Genomic DNA, 20501 nt, shown 5'->3' with positions numbered 1-20501 from the left:
CTTCAGCTACATTAATTACATAGTTGGAGTCGATGTACCTTGTTTCGAGGGTCCCTGCCATTCCTACAGCAAATGCTCCCACTGGCTTCTCTTTACCCCTCACAGAAGCAGAAGTACCAGCTGCAGACAGGGATGCCCTCTGAGTTTGATTTAGCAAGTCTTAATTAGACTCACTAAATTGAGCTCCAAAAAATTGATTGTGACAGTCGATCTTCCATTTAGTGAAGACATGGCCTTAGAATTTTAGTCCATCACCCCTACGTTGAGCCCTGTAATGGAAGAAAAAAACCTTTCTGCAACAGACAGGAAATTAACATGATAGTTGTAATAATGTTCGGTGATAATGGAAATATAGATGTCTGTGGCTTCTTCTAAGGGTGCAGCTTCATCATGAAGAGATTATGCAAGATTTGATGCCCTAAGAGAAACGGGGAGACTATTCCTTTGTAACTGTCATGGCTTACACTTCAAATAATGAGACAAACAGTTTAGAGGCTGATGCAGGTTCCCAGATCCTATTGACTTTCAGTGGAAATTTCATACTGAGTCTTTGAAAATATCTTCCTTTGTCTGGTACCTGTCAACCGTATGAACTGGTCAAGAATGTCACCAGGAGCAACTGAGGTGTGGTTTGGATAGAGAGATGAACAACAAGAGCTTTCTGGGATTCTAGCTGAGGAGGGTCCGGAGATGGAAGGACAGTTGCGAGGAACAACCCTTCAGATTCAATTGTAGAGGTAAACCAAACTATTTCAGGGCATTTCCTTTCACTGCTACCTTTTTTGGATAAGTGGTTTCAAATGCCACTGAGAGGTCCAATGGGTATGAATGTATTTGACCCTGATTAGACTTGATGACCTCTCAAGGTCCCTTCCAGTTCTATGAGATGGTATGTCTCCATCTGTGGGCATTCAGGGACCAGATCCACAAGTGTTGACACTGTACCGTGCCTTGTCAGGGAGCCAGGTGGCGCTGGAGATTGTTTTTGGCTTGTTTGGAAGAGGGAGGGTGGCTCTTAGAGCATGTCTATCCTAACCACCCAATCGACAGGCAGTGATCAATCCAGCCAGGGTCGATTTATCAAGTCTAGCGTAGCCATGATAAATTGACCACCGGGTGCTTTCCCATTGACTCCAGTCCTCCACCAGAACAAGAAACGTAGGTGGAGTTGACAGGACAGCATCTGCCATCGACTCACTGCAGCGAAGACACCACAGTAAGGAGATCTAAGTACGTCGACTTCAGCTATGTTATTCATGTAGCTGAAGTTGAGCAACTTAAACCAGTGATTTTCAAACTTTTTTTTCTTATGACCCAGTTGAAGAAAATCATTGATACCAGCAATCCAACGTAATTTGCCTAGAGTCTGGGGTGGGGCTGAGGGTGTGAGTTTTGTGGTATAGGAGGGGGTTCCAGTTTGGGGGGGGGAGGTAAGGCAGGGGCCGGAGGAGGGGCTTACCTTGAATGTCTCCCAATCAGCAGTACAGCGGGGGTGCTAAGGCAGCTCCCTGCCTCTCCTGGCACCGCAGACCATGCTGCACCCTAGAAGCAGCCAGGAGCAGGTTCCCAGCCAATGGGAGGGTGCAGCTAGTGCTTCAGGCAGGAGCAGTGGGCAGAGCCCTACACGTTCTTGCCCCCCCACATAGAAGCCAGACCTGTTGCCAGCTGCTTCTGGGGCACAGCACAGTCTGCGGTTCAGGACAGGCAAGAAGCTGCCTTAGCGCCCCCACTGGTCACCTGATCTCCCTGCAGCCAGGAGACCCAGTGCCTGACATTCCTTGACTCAGTACTGGGTAATGACCCAGAGTTTGAAAACCTCTGATTTAAATTGGTGGCTCACACTAGCGTAGACCAGGCCATAGCTAGCACTTTTCATTGGAGCTCTGGAGTGCTTTGCAAAGGAGGGTAAATATCAACATCTGCCTTTTACCACAGTGGTAAGGTGAAGCACAGAGAAGGGAAGTGACTTTGCCTGAGGTTATGCAGCAGAGTTGGGAGGAGATCTCTGATTTTCTAACTCCTGGATCAGTTTTCTATCCAGTACAAACTGTGCTTTGTCATTGAAGGCTGGTTTTCAAGGTCACTAATGAGAAGATGGTGTTTTGAGCCTGGGTAAGGCTAGTGAATGCACTGGTGGACATGGGTGATCTTGTTTCTGACATAAGGGGACTATTCAGTTGTAGAGACACATGTGCCACCCCTCAGCATGCATCTTGCACAACACACAACAAAACCACTGGCCCTTAGGAGAGTGTAAAGCAGCATCTGGCAGCGAGACCAAGCAGGAACAGGGCTTCTGCATTGATGCCCTTAACTCCTGCACCTCCCTGGCCTTCTTGCCCCTGCCCCAGCCTCCCGTTCCACATGGGACAAATCCCTCAACTGATGAGAAAATACCATAGAAATTGCAGGATACGTTTCTGTCCCCTACATGGTTTTTCCCTACCTCACAGACATTCTAGCTTTTAAAGTTTGTAAAGTGCTTTGAAGATGAAAAACACTCTTTGCTCCTGTTCCAATTAACGGGAGTAGGGGTCTGCTTACCCATTAGATGTATTGTAGCTGGAAGCCTAAATATCCAAGCAGCTGAGTAAAATGCAAAAAGGAAACAAGCAGCACAGATGTACGCTATATTCTACAAAGGATTTGACTTGTGATTCTCTGTGATGTCATTGCTAACCTGAGTAAGATACTTTTTAAATACATGGATCCAAATTCTTTTCTCAGTTACGACTGGCATCACAGGAGTTCTTTATGCCCAAGTGCAGAATTTGGCCTAGGATTTTTATCTTGACAGTGTCCCTTTAAAATTCCACATCATGGTCAGAAAGATTAAAGGGGGAATGTCATCTTGAGAATCACATTTCTGTCTGGTAATTTCCCTGTGATTATTATAAAGAATACTAAAAATCTGAAAGAAGCTTAAAGAAATAAAAAGGATATTTCCCGTTTCCCCTCTAGACCCCTGCTCTGAGTTTATTTTGTGCATTTGACAACTCTGTGTTTTAAATTAGTTTGTGATTTGCTGATAGTCCATTTCAATTCCTATCGCACACAACTTGGAGTTGTTCCTGTCAGGTACCCCCGCCATTTTTCCTTTCTTGTAAAGACCCTTGTAAGTATCAGCAGGAGGCAGGAAAACAGAATTTATAATACACCAAATTCAGGACATATTGTACCATATTAAGGGTCTTGTATCAGAAGTTTGATTTTGTTTTAAACAAGCTAGTATCATAATATGCAGATTGATCGAGTTTCTTTAATACAGAAATGTGAGCTTTGGGTCCTGATGCTGCAAAGGCTTGTGCGCTTACACATACACATGCCTAGGGTGTGTCTAGATTATGGAGTTTTTTTGAAAAATGTAGCCTTTTTTCAAAAAAACTTCACCTGCATCTAGACTGCCATCGCATTTTTTAGAAATCGAAAGAACGCAGCAGTTTTTTTCGAAATTGGTAAACCATATTTTTTCCAGGAAGAATGCCTTTTTTCGAAAGAGCTCTTTCAAAAACAGGCATTCTGGAACGCAAAAAGGGCTTTTTCGAAAGAGAGCGTCCAGATTGCCTGGGTGTTCTCTTTCAAAAAAGCGGATTGCTTTTTCGAAACTCTTGTGGCTGTTTAGACGAACTCTTTCGAAAGAGGCTTGTAGTCTAGACATAACCCTAGTGAGTTAATAAGACTCTTCACAGCATGTAAAGTGAAGCGTATTCATACCGTGTCCCTTTAAAGTTCTCTCGTGGTCAGAAAAGACAATTCACAACATGCAAAGTTAAGCATATTGGGAGGCTTTCTCTTCAGTGAGAGAGCATCTCAGGTGGCACTGGGTGGAAACATGGCTATTTAAAAAAAAAAAAAAAAAAAAGAGCTACTAAATAATTCCTCCCAAAACATTAACCTTTGGCTACTCACAGGCCTACCTTTTCAAACATGTCTTCTGATTTTGGGATTCTTAGTTATGCAGTGCTCATTTTAAGACAGATTGAGGCACTTCAGATCAGTGGACATTTTGGCTAGTGACTCATGCAAAAGGCTGTCTCATTGGGCAGCTAGCTGGCATTCAGCTTACCCTCTTCTCTCTTTAGGCAGAACTGGTTGCTTTCACCTTACATAACTATGCCAATACTTGGCATTTCTGTAGCATTTTTTATTAGAATCTGTCCAAGTGCTTTACAAATGGTGTGTAAAAATTGGGCACAATGGACACAAGTGGGTGTGCCTGAGTAAAGCTCAGAATTCGGCCGCATGCCATACTTTTAGAGGTAGCTGTTGTTATCCCCATCTTCAGGACAGGAAGCTGGCGCAGAGAGAGGTCAAATAGCTTGTCCAAGGTCACCCAGTGAGACAGTGGCAGACTTAGGGAAAAGAAGCCAGACCTCCAGGCTCCCGGCTTGTGATTCAATCACTAGACAATGCTTCCTTTTGATTTGAGAATTCCATGCAGAGTCCTGCTGTAAGGAAGTTGGAAACTACCTGTGTGTGTGTGCATTGAACATGAAGACCCTCATTCTGCAAACATGCATGTACCATGAACAGATGGGGGCCCTGGATATCACACGCTTGTTCGGTGCTGTGTTTTCTGATTCACGTCTTCTCCCTTAACAGGGCAATAGAATGCATTTTAATAGGTCACCAGCTTTTTATTTTCTTTTTAAGTGACGTGCCCCCTCTGTGCCCAATGATTTCCTTCAGGCAGGTATAATTCTTTCTTAAGGGGGAGCATAGAAAAGGTGATGGCGTGAAAAGCAGAAAACCTGCCCCCACGCCTTCCTTTTTGGGGGGGGGGGGGGGGTAGACACACAAAAGTCTTCCGGCCGCATATGGAGCTTTCTCCTGAGAACAGACTCCAGCCCCAGGCTCCGGTGGGATTAATTTAACGTGATGACGATGTGCTGCTTCTGTTGTATTAACCAATCTGGACCCATTGTGCTCGGTGCTGCATGAACTCAGGCAAAGCCAGGACACTTGCCTGGAAAGATCTAGTTGCCCTAAGCTATTTCTACATGGCCTATCGTTGTTGGGGGTGTGTGGTCTGACCCCTTCTTCTAAAATATCTCAAAGCAGACGCCGCGGGGTCCTGTTTTTTTTGGGGGGGGGGGTGAGGGTGTCACTGTAACACCTTGCTTTAGCTGCAAGGTTGCGCTGATTTAGTGTAGACTCCACACCGGTGAATATTCCCCCCCCCCCCCCCCCCGCCAGGCAGCAGGGCACCCTGGCATAGCCGGGCCGAGCGAGGTGAGCTGCCGTCTCTCCAGCCCTGCGAAGAAGCCGCTGAAAGATCCAGGTCACGGTCAGAGAGTGTGGGAGCGTTCTGGGAGGGGGAGAGGGCCGTGCTGAGCCTGATGACGTCCCGAGAAAGGGTTACATTACGTTCTAGAACTCCGCCCCGCGCCGGGGGAGGAGGAGGAGGGGGGAAGAGAAGGAGGAGGGAGCAGGAGATGGAGGGAGGAGAGGATGGTAGATGGGGGGGGGAGGGAAGGAGCTGAGCTAAGCTAAGCTGATCCCACGTGTGACGGATCTGGCTGCTTCCCCGGCTCCTCTCTCCAGTAATATTCTCTGGTAGGAGAAAAAAAAAGAGGGGGGGGAGGGTGGTGGGGGTTTCTTCAGGGGCTTTCGCGCTGCGCTGCTCAGGATCACTGTGGGTTTTTGCAGACATGGAGGCAGATGGGAGCCAAGCTACCTCTGGAAGCCCAAACGACTCCCAGCACGACCCTGGGTAAGTTACCTCCCCCCCACCACCATTCCCACTTGATATTATTTCCTTGGCTGGAAGCTGGGGAGGGGGGAGAAGAACAAGAGAGCCCCCCCCCCATGGCAGAGCCATGCCGGCGCCTGTGGTGCCCGTGTCCCTGAGTTGCTCACCTTGGGTGGGTTGCATTTAACTGCCCCCTCCCCCCAGTCCCTCCCCACCTCCTCTCTTCCCCCAGCTCTCTCTCACACTCTCTCTTCCTTTTAGCTTTTGTAAGTTACACGTCAAAATGGCCGATCTGACATCTGTGCTTAACTCTGTTATGTTTTCTTCTTCCAGTAAAATGTTTATTGGAGGCCTGAGCTGGCAAACCTCACCAGGTAAGGGACCGAGTGTGTGTGGGGGGAGCCCACTACCCACCCCCACCCCTGGCTGCTTCATTGCTCTTTGTTACCCCAGTGCAGTTACCCCCTCGCCATGGGGGTCCTCCCCCCCACCACACACATACTTCTCCTGAACAAGGTTGTAGATCAGTATTTTTTTCCAAATAGCAAATCCTTTGTCGAGTCCTCTATTCGACCTTAAATTGTGTGCGCGCGCGTGGGCCTTTAAAAAGAAATGCAACCCCCCCCATCCATCCCACCACAAATTAAAAACTCCTTGAGTGATCAGAATTGCATTTGCTTTTATTTCTCTCCCCCCCTCTTTCTATCTCTCTCTCCCCCTTCTCTATCTCTCTTTCATTCTCTCTCTACAGATAGCCTTAGAGACTATTTTAGCAAATTTGGAGAAATTAGAGAATGTATGGTCATGAGGGACCCTACCACAAAACGTTCCAGGTAAATCCTCCTTTTTAATTTAATTTGTTTTACGATCAAAGTTTTAAAGTTCTCTCTGTGTCTGTGTATGTATGTGTATATATTGTCTGTGCAAAAGTACCCAGGAATAGGAATATGTATATACGTTTTGAGTTGAAAATGATTTTTTTAATAAACTCTTTTTTCATCCCTTAAACATAATGCTGAAGACTATTGATTCTGACCTGTTTGTTTGATATTCTCCCCCCCCATCCCCCGCCTTTGCATTATCCCATTTAAATTGCTCTTTCACCTTTTGAATAATTGTGGGGGTACTCCAAATAAAGCACAGATCTGTCTATTTTTGTTACGTACACTTTGCCGACAGTTGTATTTGTTGTTGTTTTTAAGTAGCTTTGGTTTCCCCTCTCTTTCTAAGACAGTGATCACAACACCCCAGTCCTGTGTGCTCCAGCATAAAACAAAGCCTGAAGAGGGGGTTGAAAGGTGAAGGGGAGGTGGGGTTAGAGAGACCTACATTATCTTCTCCCTCTTGAACCTGAAGATTTTTTTCCAGAGGGAGGGGGCAGGTGGGGAAAGGAAGAAACTGTCATTTCTTTTTATTTTTATTAGGCGCTTTTTTTTTGTCTAGCTCTTATGTTCCCTTTTGCCCCCCCCCCCCCCCTTGTTCTTTGTCTCATTTCAGAGGCTTCGGTTTCGTTACGTTTGCTGATCCGGCAAGTGTAGATAAAGTATTAGCTCAGCCCCATCATGAATTAGATTCCAAGACGGTATGTTGTGTGTGTTGTTGTTTTAATGTGTCCTTTATTTCCTGCAATGTTACGACTGTGACAGGCTTATTTAAAGGGACAGTGCCCTTTTTGTGTGGTTTGCTGGGGGCTGGAGTTTTTGTTTTAAAAAGGCAGCATAAAACCGTCTCTGAGCTAGATGCTTTATTGGGTTAGTTTTTCAGATTTCACTTTTAACTGTAACTTTAAAAAAACCTGATTTTTTTTTTTTAAACCATAAGTGCAAATCCAGATCGTGATCTCCCACTCTCACAGTGAAATTAACCATGTCCTAGAGTAAAAAAAACCTAACTTTTTGGGGAATGGGGAGGGATGAATAAAACAGAGGCCAGTCTTGGTAGGAACTTTTTTCTTTATATTTTACATCTCATCATAGGCGTTGATGATTTATCCTTGAATGAGACATTTCTGAAGTTCTTCCAGTTTCACCCCTCTCTCAAAGTAGGGTTTCTTTGGCTTTTTTGGAGGGAGTGGGGAAAAGGGGTTGTGAGACTTACAAGTTAATGTAGTGAAAGCTAGTGGGCTCTTTGGAGGAAAGGTGCTACAGAAGTACAAATAATAGATTGAAAAGCTTTGCAAAAATGACATTGTAACAAGTCCCCAATGGATCATGCAGGAAAATGCTCAAGAGATTCAGCCAATTTGTTACTTTTTTGCTTTTCTTTGTTTAGTATGTAAATTAAATGATTTGCCCACATATTGCATTTTCAGTATGGGAGTTGGCAGTGGACCTCAAACATTTATGCAGCTAAGCCTTAGTTTTAGTTCTTCCACCTACTTTGTTTCAATTACTAAACCTCAGCAAACTTAATAAAAAGGACACTAGTAAAGGGCATTATTTCTTTTGCTACAGAAAATGGGCAGAATTTTTGGGAAGGGAAGAATCTTACTGGTTTAACTGTCTGGCAGAACATCTGCTACATGTGTCAAGTGTTTTTGTTGTTCATAACTGTCTTTTCTGGTACATGTTATTGGTTCTTAAATGTTTTCTTTCAACATGAGCATGATGGTTGGCAGGATTAGGTTTTAATACTGTTAAGACCTATTTTGTGATGAATATAGCTAAATAAAGAACAGAAGGACCGTGAACCAGACATGAGTGCGTGATACTTTCATTTTTTTTAACTTACATTAAAGCAGGTGGAATGTAGTGTTTTTTAATTTGCCCAACATATTCTGCTGGGCTTGTCTGAACACGTAACTCATGCTTTCACATTCCTTAATAATTTGATTTTAGGTTTAATCAGCTAAATCAGTTATTTTGTATAACTGAACTCTGAGATTAAACTCTCACTAGACTTCTGCTGTACAACGAGTCTGTATTTCCTTTTTTTATTACAAAAAAAGTTTAGATAAAAGATAAGGCAGGCAAAATTTCTTGTGCTAGATTTAAAAAAACAACGTAGGCACTCTCTCAAAATTACTATTGATGATTTTTTACCTCTTTCCCTCAGCCCTACATAGCAGTTAAGTCACTGGAATGTATTTTATTTGTTCTTGGGAAGGGCAAAGAAATAGGCAAAAATAATAAGTTTTTCTTATGCTGCAGTGATTGATCACTTTTCCAAACAAACAAAACCTGCCCATAAAAATGGTATATATCAAAAAGTAAAACCAACCAAGTTCTCACTCAGCCATTTATGTGTAGACCTACGATAGTAACTGTTCTTTAGTATAACATAGCATTTGACTCTGTTTCAACGTTCAGCACAGGAGACAGATCAGATCCGTTGGGTATTGGCATGGAAACGGCGCTCTTGTTTACAGTTACGTTAAAAGCTTTGTTTAGGTAATGGCCATTCATATCAGAAATAGTATTCTAGTCATTTCCTAGAGGACTTGTAGATACAGTAAGTAGAATTGTATCTAACTAACTAATTTTTTTTGGTAGAAGTTTTGCTTTGTTTTGCTGGTGGTTTGAATACAGTAGTTGAAAGGGATGCGCAAAAGGTGCGGATTTGCCATGTTCTCTTAAAAACAGGCTAATGACATTTTAACCAAAAGTTTTCCACTGAGAAAAATTAAGTGATTTGAACCCAACATTTTCATTGTCCTGTAAAGACCCCTTTGCTTTGAGAACTGGCCTTCATAAACTGAGTATTTATGCTTCAGAATTTAATGGCTGATGCAACTTTTTGCCAGGGCCAAACTTTGCAGTAGTGCCATTAGGGTGTGATTGGAGTGTATTGAATTATCTTTTTTTTGGAGGGGGGTAACCCTTTTTTAAAAACAAACAAATATAACTTTGGAGGCTGATACAGAAATGTGCATAGTTGTTTCTATCCTTGGGTATCTCAATAGAAAATCCACACCTGTTGTATTTCCCTAGTAGACAAGTACCTAGTCAGTGCTGAATCTATTTGTAGATAATAATCTCTGTGAAAAAAGGTTAGCTTTCTAGATAAAGGATTTGCCTTTTAAAAATATTTTTTGAACAATAAAGTGGGATGTAATCCCTCATTTCTCAGGTATATGTTAAAAATAGAATACATTTATATGATGTAGACAAATTAAGTTATAAATTGAGTACTAAAGGATTATACCATTTATAATTTTGACATTTTAATTGAATGAAACTACTGGTACTGAGAGTGGCTGGAGGGGGGGGGGGAGGAGAGAGGCCCGTTGGTGACAGCAGCACAAGCAATGTCTCCTATTAGCATTAGTTTTAAAAAACCCTAACTCCTTATCCACAAAATTGTCTGAAATGAATATTCCTTTAACATAGTTTTTATTTCAAAATACCCTTTCACAAAATAAGGATCTAAGTTTGATATTTTTAAAGATACAGTAACAGTGGAAGCTGTTAAATGTTTAGTGCAACTGTACACATAGTTTTCCCCTTTTAAATAATCATTTTTTCAAAACTTTTTACATAGGATGTGCTTTTTGAGCAAATGCTGCTGAAAGAAAAGGGGGGAATTCAAAGCACCTAGACCTTTCATTAGTTTTTTTTAAAAAATCTTTAAAGATAACAGTTTCAAGCATTATATTGTTCACAGCAAGTCATGAATCTGGGAGTGAGTTTTTTGTTTAACACCTTAAATGGCAGGAAACAATTGTCATTTAAAGCTATCTTATTTTAAAGTTGTATTAAAATGGCCAGACTGGCTTGTTGAACCTGGGGCATGCTTTTTTTGATTTACGACGTTAAACAGCATAACGCTACATCTAAAAATAAGGTATCAAGGGATGAAACAAAGGTGTTTTTGCTTTTTTATCTTTGTGGTGGTCAGGCTTCCCTTTCCTTTAGTTAGCTCCCTCATAAAAAGTCTGCATAAATCTTTGAAGAATGTGGTTTCTTCTAGGTTTAGCGCTCATGTGGTGGGGGTTTTTTGGTTTTTGACTGTCCCCTCACAGATTCTTTTTTTTTCCTGTGTCCTTTGATGACAACGGGAAAGCAAGTCAGTCAGGAATGCAATTATAAAAAGTAATTTTTTGTAGTTGTTTAAACAAAATAATTCTAATAAGTGAAAGTTAAATAATTTTGGATCAGTGTTTTGTATCTTTTTATTCTGGGAGGACGGGGAGTTTTATTTTTAACGGGCATGTGTTGAAAATTGAGCAGGCTTGCAGATTAAAGTCATGATCTAAAATGGTGTCCATATCGATCCAAATAATTTACAGAATATGCAGGTAATATTTAACATTTGGCTCTGGATGGAGAGGTCCCAGTCCAAAATGTAGTACAGAGCATGTATACCATGTAAACTGCAGTATAGACTGCTCTATAGATCATTTACAGATGAGATCAATTCAATCCTACTCTAAATCTGACGGTAGTCCATTAGCTCCCGAGTTGCTCTAGAAGATCCAGTGTGCTGAATCTTAAACCTGAGAAATGAGGGATTAATAATTCAATGGTTTAAAAAATTAACAGGATGATTTCCCCTTTTCTTTTTTCTTAGATTGACCCTAAAGTTGCATTTCCCCGACGAGCACAGCCTAAGGTAAGTAGGAGGATCAATAATAGGGTTTTAGGCACACAGAGAGTCATTGTTGCCAGGCAGTTCAGGTTTCAAACAGGGAATTGGCAATGAAAGCTTTTAAAGCTGGAGCGCATGGCGTCTTAAGGGTATCAGCATATGGCTGTGAAACTACAGGAGAGCTGCTTTGTGAGCTATTACATGTCTCCAGTTTAACCATCTCCTTACGGGATCCCAATCACTTGCCTGTCGGGAGGAGTGGTAGCTTTTTCTGACTGTAATGGGAGAGCATTGCTGTATGACTTACACTTGTGACAGTGTGTTTGTACCATATCTTGCAGCAGTATTTATGAAGGGAGTTTGGTTAAAGTGTAGAGTTCCTGCTCATTTCAGGCTAAACTTTGAACTCCTTGGCTTTGATGGAAGGGGGAAAAACTTTGCAAAGCATGAGGGCAGAGGTTTTCTTGTGTATCTCTTTTGAGACGCGCGTGGGTGCTAATAAGTGGTGGGCAGTGCGTTCTTCGTTGGCATGAAGCTCAGAACTTTTATGAACATTGGGGATGCCTTTGCAAGAGGGATGAACAAAGAGCTGTGAGTCTCTTACCCTACTAGTCTGATTGTTGAGACAGACACTTGAGCCATGTGAAAAGAAGCTTTCATCTGCATGCTCTCTCTGAAATATATCTTGATGCCACTGGTGTTGAAGGACCTGTTTGTAGAATTGAAACACTCCTTACTATTTAGAGCTATATTTAGCAAAAACAGTAGATCAGTTTTTCAAGTTCCAATATGCAATCAGGTTTCCAAGGGGGGTTAATTTGTTTCAGCTAAAACAACAAGGAGTCCGATGGCATTTTAAAGACTAACAAATATATAACACTGGATTCCTTGTTGTTTCCAATCTGTTAACTTGCCTTTAGAAGTGTTAGTCTGTGAGAGAATTTCTGCTGTTAACTTTCCTTTCTTTTGCTTTGCATCTACACTGCAAAAGATTGTATACAGCATTGATCTATATTAAAATCAACTTGGATTGCTTCTGTATTCTGTTACAGTGCTGCCCTTTCATTAAGAACTGAGAGAGGAGGGAGGCGAATAGGAAACTGTAAATATAGGCAAAAAGGGAATAGTGGTTGAAATTGGATGGGGAGTGACTGTCTAAACAAGTTTAACTTAATATTTTTATTGTACATGATCCCCCATGAGAGTGAGCAATTTAATAATGCATGGACCTATAACGTTATATACGATATAAACCACAGATTCTGGGGAAAAAACAGTGTATAATTGAACAACTCTGGGAGTGTAGCAAGCAGAGTAATAGCAATTTAAAAAAAATTTACATGCAGAAATTAAAACTAAACAAATGTTCTTGAACCTTTCCTTGAGGGTTCTTTCTTTCTTTAGATGTAGCTAATGCTAATTAGCGACAAAAGAGGGGGTTGGTTTATTTCTGTACTAAGAAGCGTTTTGTGTTATGTAGGGTTTGATAGCTTTGGGATTATGTTGTTGGAGTAGTGTTATGTTTCACACAGTGCATTCCTTAAAGCTGCAGAAGTCTTGAAATTAAGTTATGAAGATCGTCTTGCCTCGTAATATGTTTCCCCTGCGCCTTTTATTTTTTAAAGCATCTTTCCATTTCTAATGGCTTTCTGTTACCAAGGCTGTCTGTACTTTCGGCATTGTTGGCAAAAGCTTGTAATAGAGATGATAAACTTTCCCCATAAGACTTCCTTGCTAAACAGTGACAAATAAGCATTGTGGAGCTGTGTGAGTTAATTTTTGATTGTTGCCAAACATATTCTTCCACATTAAAGATGTGACTATAAAAATCAGGTCATCTTTGCTAAGTGAATTTTGTTTTTAAAAAGGCTTTTTTTTTTTTTTTTGGATAGCAAACATCTTTAAGGCATGGGGCAAAGGATGGAACACCTGTAGGTTTCCACTCTTAGCACAAAGCCACCCTGTAGAAAGATAAGATCATTTGACTAAGTCTAGTCCTGAATTTTATTCAGTCCTCTTTTTAAAATGGATTAAAATTTTTTGTTTAGCAGGTTGTGGGTTTTTTTTTTAGTTTGCCTTTTTTTCATAAAAAGGCTGAAAACTGCCAAGTGTAAAGGTTGGTTTGTTTGCTAAAGGGAACCTGACAGACAACCTGGGGTGCTCGTCAGGGGACAGATTGTCAGCTGATTTGTTCCTCTGACTTTCCATATGCATTTGGGCAAACAGGGTTCTGTATGGGTAGGTAGTCTGCCCTCTAGCCATGTAAGCAGGCTGAACGCTATCTGGGCACGTGGAATGTAAGCGTGCGGTCACACATACCAGCCCCTGCAAGCTGACTGAAAAGCGGAGTTTTGTGGACTACCCTTTCGTTTGGATCATGCATAATTAAATTCTAATATATTTACTAGTTATTGTAAAATGGTAAGCAGGTAGCATGCCCTGCCAGAATAAATATACAGGCTAAGATTATCAAAACTGTCTAGGGGATTTGGATGCCTGCTTCCCTTTAATTTGAATGGAAATCAGGTATCTAAGTCCCCTGGACAGCTTTGTAAGTCCGAGCCAGATTGTCCGTTCTCTTATGAAGCATTCACCTTGCAGTGACTTTTTTTCTTGTTTGTGAATGAATGAGGGAGTAATCCAACCGGGCTCCTTCTCCAACCATTCCCCATGCATGCTGGGTAGTGTGAAGTGGGTGCTAAGTTCATCTGGTAAGGATGAGTGGCCGATTCCTTGCATAGCTTGTTCACTGAATGCTTGTGTAATATCCTTAGCCTGTGTAACCCAGATGAATTTCCCCACCAGGGGAAGTGTCTAGTCTGTCCCCATGTGGCACGCTGGGGGTGCTCTGTCTTCCTCTACTGACAGCTGGGCTCCATAAGAGTGGTGGTTTAGCCTGCCTGACACAGATCTCTTAGCTCAGATAGTTGAGGCTCCTGGTTTAAGATCCAGAAGTTCCAGGTTCAAATTCAGTTGCCGATGACGTGCCCAAAGTGCAGCATCAGCCAGGCTCCTTAATCCATCCAACCAGAGGACAAATGCAGCTTTCATAGAATCCTAGGGTTGGAAAGGACCTCGGGAGTCATTGAGTCCAGCCCCCTGCCCAAAGCAGGACCAACCCCAACTCAAATCATCCCAGTCAGGGCTTTGTCAAGCTGGGACTTAAACACTTCTAGGGATGGAGAGTCCACCACCTCCCTAGGAAACCCATTCCAGTGATTTACCACCCTCCTAGGGAAATAGTTTTTCCTAGAATCCAACCTAGACCTCCCCCACTGTAACCTGAGTCCATTGCTCCTTGTTCTGCCAGCTTTAAATGAGGAAAGATTATTTGAGCTTGATCAAGGATTGGGCTTGAGCTAGGACTGGGCTGCTTGTTTTTTTTTTTTGAGAAATAAATGTTCTTTCTTTCTCCCCAGGCACAAGGTAAAACGCTCAAGTTGTCCACGATACCCAGAGCCAGTCATACATTTGGGTATAGTGTATCTGTCTCCATTATTAGTTTGTACAGAGCCTAGCACACTGAGATCCAGGTCCCTGCCTAGGCGTGGTGGTGATAACATGCTTACGTTCCCTTGGACTTGCTGCTAACCAGATATTGCAGTTTTAGACAACTGGATTGGGTTCCTTTTCTGTGAGCTTATTTCTCGTCTGCCTTTCTCTAAATCTTTTTTTTTTTCCTGTAGTGTCTTCCAAGGCACTTTCTTTCCAGCACCAATCTTCTTGGCTTCTGGTTGTGTTGAGGATAGAGTGAGGAGGAGGGCAAGGCGAAGAGAGGCAGTGTGTCCAAGCACGCTTGCATGTTTCACTCTGTCTCCATATTGAATGCATCTTGTCTGCACAGTACTCGGCCTTCTTTTGGCTTGGGGAGATGTCCAGTAATGACTGATCTATAACCATTACATTCATTTATTTGTCACTGCCAGTGACAGGCCAGTTAATGTAATGCATCTTTTTTTTGGCTGTTGACTCCACTGATTTTTCTCCCCAATGTTGTGAAAGCCAAGGCATTTGCAAATTTGTGACTCACGTTTAGAGGAGAGCTATTGAAAACACATCATAGAGTGTATGTGTGAGTTAGAGGTACAAGTTGAAGGGAAAAACAAGCTGTTTGCCCCATTAATGTATTTCTAGATGCTTTTTCAGTTCTTAATATTTACTTACTTTTTTAAAAACTATATTTCAGCTTTTACTGCTTTTAAATAGGAAGGTTTCCTGGGCCATATAGTAAAGGGAGAGGAGGCACTTAAACAGAACTCATCAGCATAGAAAACCACACTTCTTTCTGAAAATGTTTTTCCCGCTGCTGTGGCTTCTAACTACAGGTTGAACCTCTCTTGTCCAGTACCCTTGGGACCTGACTGGTGCTGAACCAGAGAATTTGCCGGATCACAGGAGGTCAATATTGTCTAGCAGCATTACCAACACTTCCACTGCTGACTGGGCTCTTAAAGACAATTAGGGGTAAAATAGGGTTAAATAGCAGCACCGAACCCTGAGAGCCAGGACTGGTGGCTGTAAAAAACTTTATGGGACTTTGGGAAACTTGGCCACACCCATGATAAGTGGACATCTGGCTAACTGAAATAATGCCGGACCCCGGATGTTGCCGACCAGAGAGTGCCGGATTAGAGAGGTTCAACCTGTACTAAATTGCGATGGCCCTAAATTAGCAAACTGTCTCTATTTAGCAAAGAAATCGCACACATGCACGAGTCCCATTTAAATCTGCCACGCACGTGCACAAGCACTTTGTTGAGTTGGAGCGGATTTCACGGGTGCTCTGAAATGAGTTTGCTGAATTGTGGAGCCTAGAACAGGGATTGCTTGGTGCATTTGACAGCACTTTCTGGATAGTCAGTTTTATGACTTCCTTTGCAAAGTTGTAGTTGGTTTCACTTGTGTCTGTGGGCGTCGCCCAGAAAGAGACGTTTTTTAAAAGGGGAGGGGCGCGAAGTGTTGGTGTAAAACCACAAAAACTGGCAGGCTGAGGCAGGGATGGCTGTAGTAGCGGAGGCTCTTTTTAAAATACTTGACTAGGCTCATGCTTAGGCTCTGATCGTGCAGACACATCCCATTGTGCTAAGCGCTGTACAGATCCAGAATTAAGAGACGGGCCCTGCCCCCAAAAACTTTCCATGTAATCATAAGACAGGAGAAAAGGAATGGACACAGTCCTCTGAGAAAGCACAAGGAAACAATGAAACAACAACAGGCAGCATGGTAGGCACACTTTAATCACTTGAGTCTTTCCGTTGACTTCCATGGTACTATTCATGTGGTTGAAATGAGACACATGCTTAGCTTGGTTGCAGGGACCGGCATTTGAGAATGTAAGGAGTGTGGGGTCCGGGTTAGCATGGTACTCACATATGTACAGCCCTTAGCGCTGACTGAAAACACTGAGATACTACAAGTGATTTATAATCACGGGTGTCCGGTAGTCTAGGCGGGGGAGGGCACAGCCTTTCCGAACCACCAGCGATGGCCCTACCTACACTCCGCCCCCAGAACACCCACTGTAGGCAGCCTGAGGTGGGATCTTGCTGTTCCAGAGCACTACCCGGTGTTCCGGGGAGGTTGGAGCTGCATGCTCTGTCCCGTCCCCGTGGTGGTGGGGGCCTCAGCAGAAGGGATGGGGCTAGGGGCCTGCATCCCCCAGCCCTAGCTGCACTGACCGCCCATGCTTCTAATTCTCAAATTGTAGCCCTTTAATCAAATCAATGTGCAGTATTGATGAATTCACTGTAAACCCTGGGATTTCGCAGCTTCCCCTCTCTCCTGGCTTCCTTATCGTCTGAAGCGTTGCCTTTATTTTTCTTGGTTGCAGAGCAAATTTCAAAAAGGTTTGAATCACTCCTTTCCTGCTTGGTGGTGTCGGTCTTTCCTAGATAATCCCCACGTGGCTGTATTGTTGCAAGCTAGTAGCTTTAATTTTGATTTTAAGACCATGGTTTGTAAGGTAATTACATAGCAAGGCCTTGATCCTGTGAAGATTTGTGCCTGTACTTGGCTTTACAGTCTCTGAGTAGTCCCAGAGAACCCAGGGCATAAAGTTAAATGTAAATCTGTGTTTCCAGGATGGCGGGTTAAGTCTATGTAGGCAAGGATGGGAGGAGGGAGGAAGGAAGGGGTGGAACAAGGGAGCTAGAATGCATCTACCCTCCCCGTCTCCCAAGCAAAGACTTGCATTAATTTCCCCAAGACTCCAGCGTACAATAGGGAAGAGGCTTCAAGCTGACTGAAAGGGCAAAGGTCCCAGAAAACTACTGTGGCAAAAACTTGATGCTGAGCGACAGTAATGAGAGGACCAAGCAGGCAGGAGGGGAAGTGGCATGGGGGGCGGCAGAGACTAACACCTAGTGAATTAAGTAGTTCCCAGGATTTAAAGTTGTGAAGGCTTGCTGGATTTGTTTTTCTCTGTGTGTAAATATCAGAGCTGGAACTGACCCCTCCCCCTTTTTTTTTTTTAAATCTTGGGATCCGAATGCCACAGAATTTGGGCAGAGTTCTGGTATGGATCCTGGCTTTGTGAGGATAGTTTGTTTTCTTTAGCTAGGGCTTTTGGTTGATTGAAGTGCAAAATCTTGAACCGCTCCCTTCAGTTGCCCCCTCTTCCACTTGCTAATAAAACTTCCTGCCTCCTCCAGAAGTTTTTGAGACAAAATCATTAGGCCTTTTCCCACTTACGTTTTCAGTCCCCACTACTTGTCCTAGCTTGAGTTTGTTCCATGGGTCAGTTTCATGTCGATCGGGAGGATGAGGGACATCAAAGCAAAAGATGCTCTTAAAATCGGATTGCATATCCAGACTAAATGGCCGGTTAAGTCTTCAGCTCTTAACATGCTAAAGCAAACAAAACAAAGGCTGTAGGTGCCTTTGTAAAAATTTCTGTATGAATATGTCGTTTTTTCAGAAATTTCCTGCTGGACAATTTCAAATTGTGGATCGCTGTGCAAAGAGGTTAAAAGAAACCAACCGGGTTGCACTTTTACTCTGCGTCTGTGGATGTCTTATCCCTGTGCTGTGAGTTAGAACTCATGTTGGGGGCCTGCTTTGTTGATAAAGCTTGTCAGTTTAAAATCCTTAGCAATAGCAAATGTGTTTCTCCCTACTCCTCCAATGGCCTGTTCCTCAGTATTGGTCATACTAGTGGAAGGGCCATTTAGTAGTTTTTCTGTTGTGCTTGCTAAAAGAATTGCAAGTCCTTGTAAGAATAAGCCCTTCTCGAGCATCGGATGTTGTACAGTTTGCCTTTTGGGCATGTTATGTACCACTTGCCTCTCCTCTGCCCTGAATCTCTGGTATGTAACGAGAGTAGCTGATATTATTATCCTACATTTCTGTAGCACATCTGATGCAGGAAGATTCTAAAATGCTGCAGATGCTTCCCTGGCCACCGAAATGACTCCACTTCTGGGAATGGGCACAGGAGATGATACCCTCTCCCCCAAAAAAGCCTCTAAAAACCCTACATGCACGGTGAAGGCAGGAAAGGAAGGAAAAACAAAGGAAAGTGAAACTGAAGTTAGAACTGAGAGTCGTGTTCCACTTGGTGAAAAGCTCTTTCATGGGTTTGTGGACATGAGCCGCGCCGTCTTTAACACACATTTTACATACGGTGTCTTAAGCCTGGAATTTTCTAGAGGGCTTCGCACTTCATAGGGAGAAGAAAGTTTTATCGATCTGTATTACAGTAGCATATGGGGGTTCCCAGCTGAGATCAGGCCCTATTGCATCATACAGCCACATAGCAAGAGACCATCCTTGTCCCAAATGCAAAAGATTGGAGGGGAAAGAGGTATCTAAATATCTTTGAGGATGTAACCCTGAGTGTCTTGCTCAGGGTTATATGGCATAACTGGGAGTAGAACTCCCATCTCTTGGGTGCTAGTTTTATGCTCTATCCTCTAGACCGCTCTTCCTTTTTCAGTCTTGCATGTTTGTACAAGACATACCCATGGGGAGCTCCTCTGTCCATGAGCAATGGACAGGAAAGGCATTAAAGAACATGGCACCAGGCTTAAGGTATTTCTGTTGTGACTATGGCGCAGGGGACTGAACTGATTGAAATACTCAGTTTGAAACAAACAAACAAACAAATATTTATGCTTGGGGCCAAATGTTTCACCTCTTCATACAATGCAATGCATAGTCAACCTGTGGAACTCCTTGCCAGAGGATACTGTGAAGGCCAGGACTTTAACAGGGTTCAAAAAAAGATCTAGATAAATTAATAGAGGATAGGTCCATGAATGGATATTAGCCAGGATGGGTAGGACTGGTGTCCCTAGCCTCTGTTTGTCAGAAATTGGTAATGGGTGACAGGAGAGAGATCACTTGATGATTACCTGCTCTGTTCATTCCTCCTGGGGCACCTGGCATTGGCCACTGTGGGCAGACAGGACACTGGGCTAGATGGACCTTTGGTCTGACCCAGTCTTGCTGTTCTTATGTTCTTATGGTTGTATTCAAAACTGTTGCTGATGTTGTGTTGGTCTAAGTGAGTTGTAACTGCTGGAATCATGAGGCTGGTGATATGGCTGGGTTTCCGAACAGCTGCAGCGATAGCAAGACGTAGGGGAGGGAAGTTAGATAAGGGCAGGGTAGACCAGATCCATGTGAAAGGTAGTTTGTGGTATGAGTTATGGCTGATGCTTATCACATGGTACTTACAAGCCAGTGCAGAGGTTGGGGAGGTGGGTTGAACTGGCAGAGTAGAAAAAGGATAACTCTAATGCATTGTGTTGGGGAGGCAAATCCGGTATCCTGCCTGAGCGGGTGGGAGGAGGGTGTATCTACATTGAGGTCACGGAGCACTGCTGCAGCACCTGTAGCCACACCTGAGTTGGCAGCAATCTGGCTAGTTTGGGTATCGGAGCAGTGAAGCCATGGCAGGAGGGTTTTCTACGTGTGCTAGCAGCCCGGGTAATTACCTTGGGTTCTAGGCAAACATGTAGCTGGTACCTCAGCCAGCTGGATTAAAGCCATTTTGTGGGATTGCGGTGTAGATGTGCCCTCTGCTGGGTGCTAGAGCAATGGAAAAGCGGAGGCCTGCTAAGTGGTCCAGAGCTCTCTGACCATGCGGTGCCCGCAGTGGGTCTCACCTTCTCCCCCTGACTTCTGGAGTCCAGCCTTTTCTCTTGTCCAGATGGACCACGCTACTTTCACTGCATGGTGCCTTGTCCTCGGTACATGCTGTAGAGGAGGGATGGCTGTAATCTGTACTGTCCATGCAATCCAGAGGTAGCCTCTGTCTGGCCTGCATTTGGGTGTCGCGATG

The 20501-nt window shown here is 43.4% G+C and overlaps 1 protein-coding gene across 24 annotated transcripts in view; it reads left to right on the top strand.

Annotated features, from left to right (window-relative positions):
- Window positions 1–5404: 5404 nt before the first annotated feature.
- The window catches only part of MSI2 (musashi RNA binding protein 2), a 470472-nt gene continuing 455375 nt past the window's right edge, over window positions 5405–20501 (top strand). For 23 of the 24 annotated variants that reach the window (XM_014581344.3, XM_014581342.3, XM_075904818.1 and 20 more), the window contains exons 1-5: window positions 5565–5713; window positions 6026–6066; window positions 6444–6525; window positions 7190–7274; window positions 11201–11242. In XM_014581344.3, coding sequence (XP_014436830.1) covers window positions 5652–5713; window positions 6026–6066; window positions 6444–6525; window positions 7190–7274; window positions 11201–11242 — 312 coding nt within the window. In that variant the 5' untranslated portion in view covers window positions 5565–5651. The other variant, XM_075904806.1, reaches the window with a different exon arrangement.

The sequence above is a fragment of the Pelodiscus sinensis genome, chromosome 21, assembly GCF_049634645.1.
Source record: "Pelodiscus sinensis isolate JC-2024 chromosome 21, ASM4963464v1, whole genome shotgun sequence".
In the NCBI taxonomy this organism is placed as follows: Eukaryota; Metazoa; Chordata; order Testudines; family Trionychidae; genus Pelodiscus; species Pelodiscus sinensis.
The sequence above is the reverse complement of the archived record's forward strand: the minus strand, read 5'-3'. Positions and strand labels throughout refer to the sequence as shown.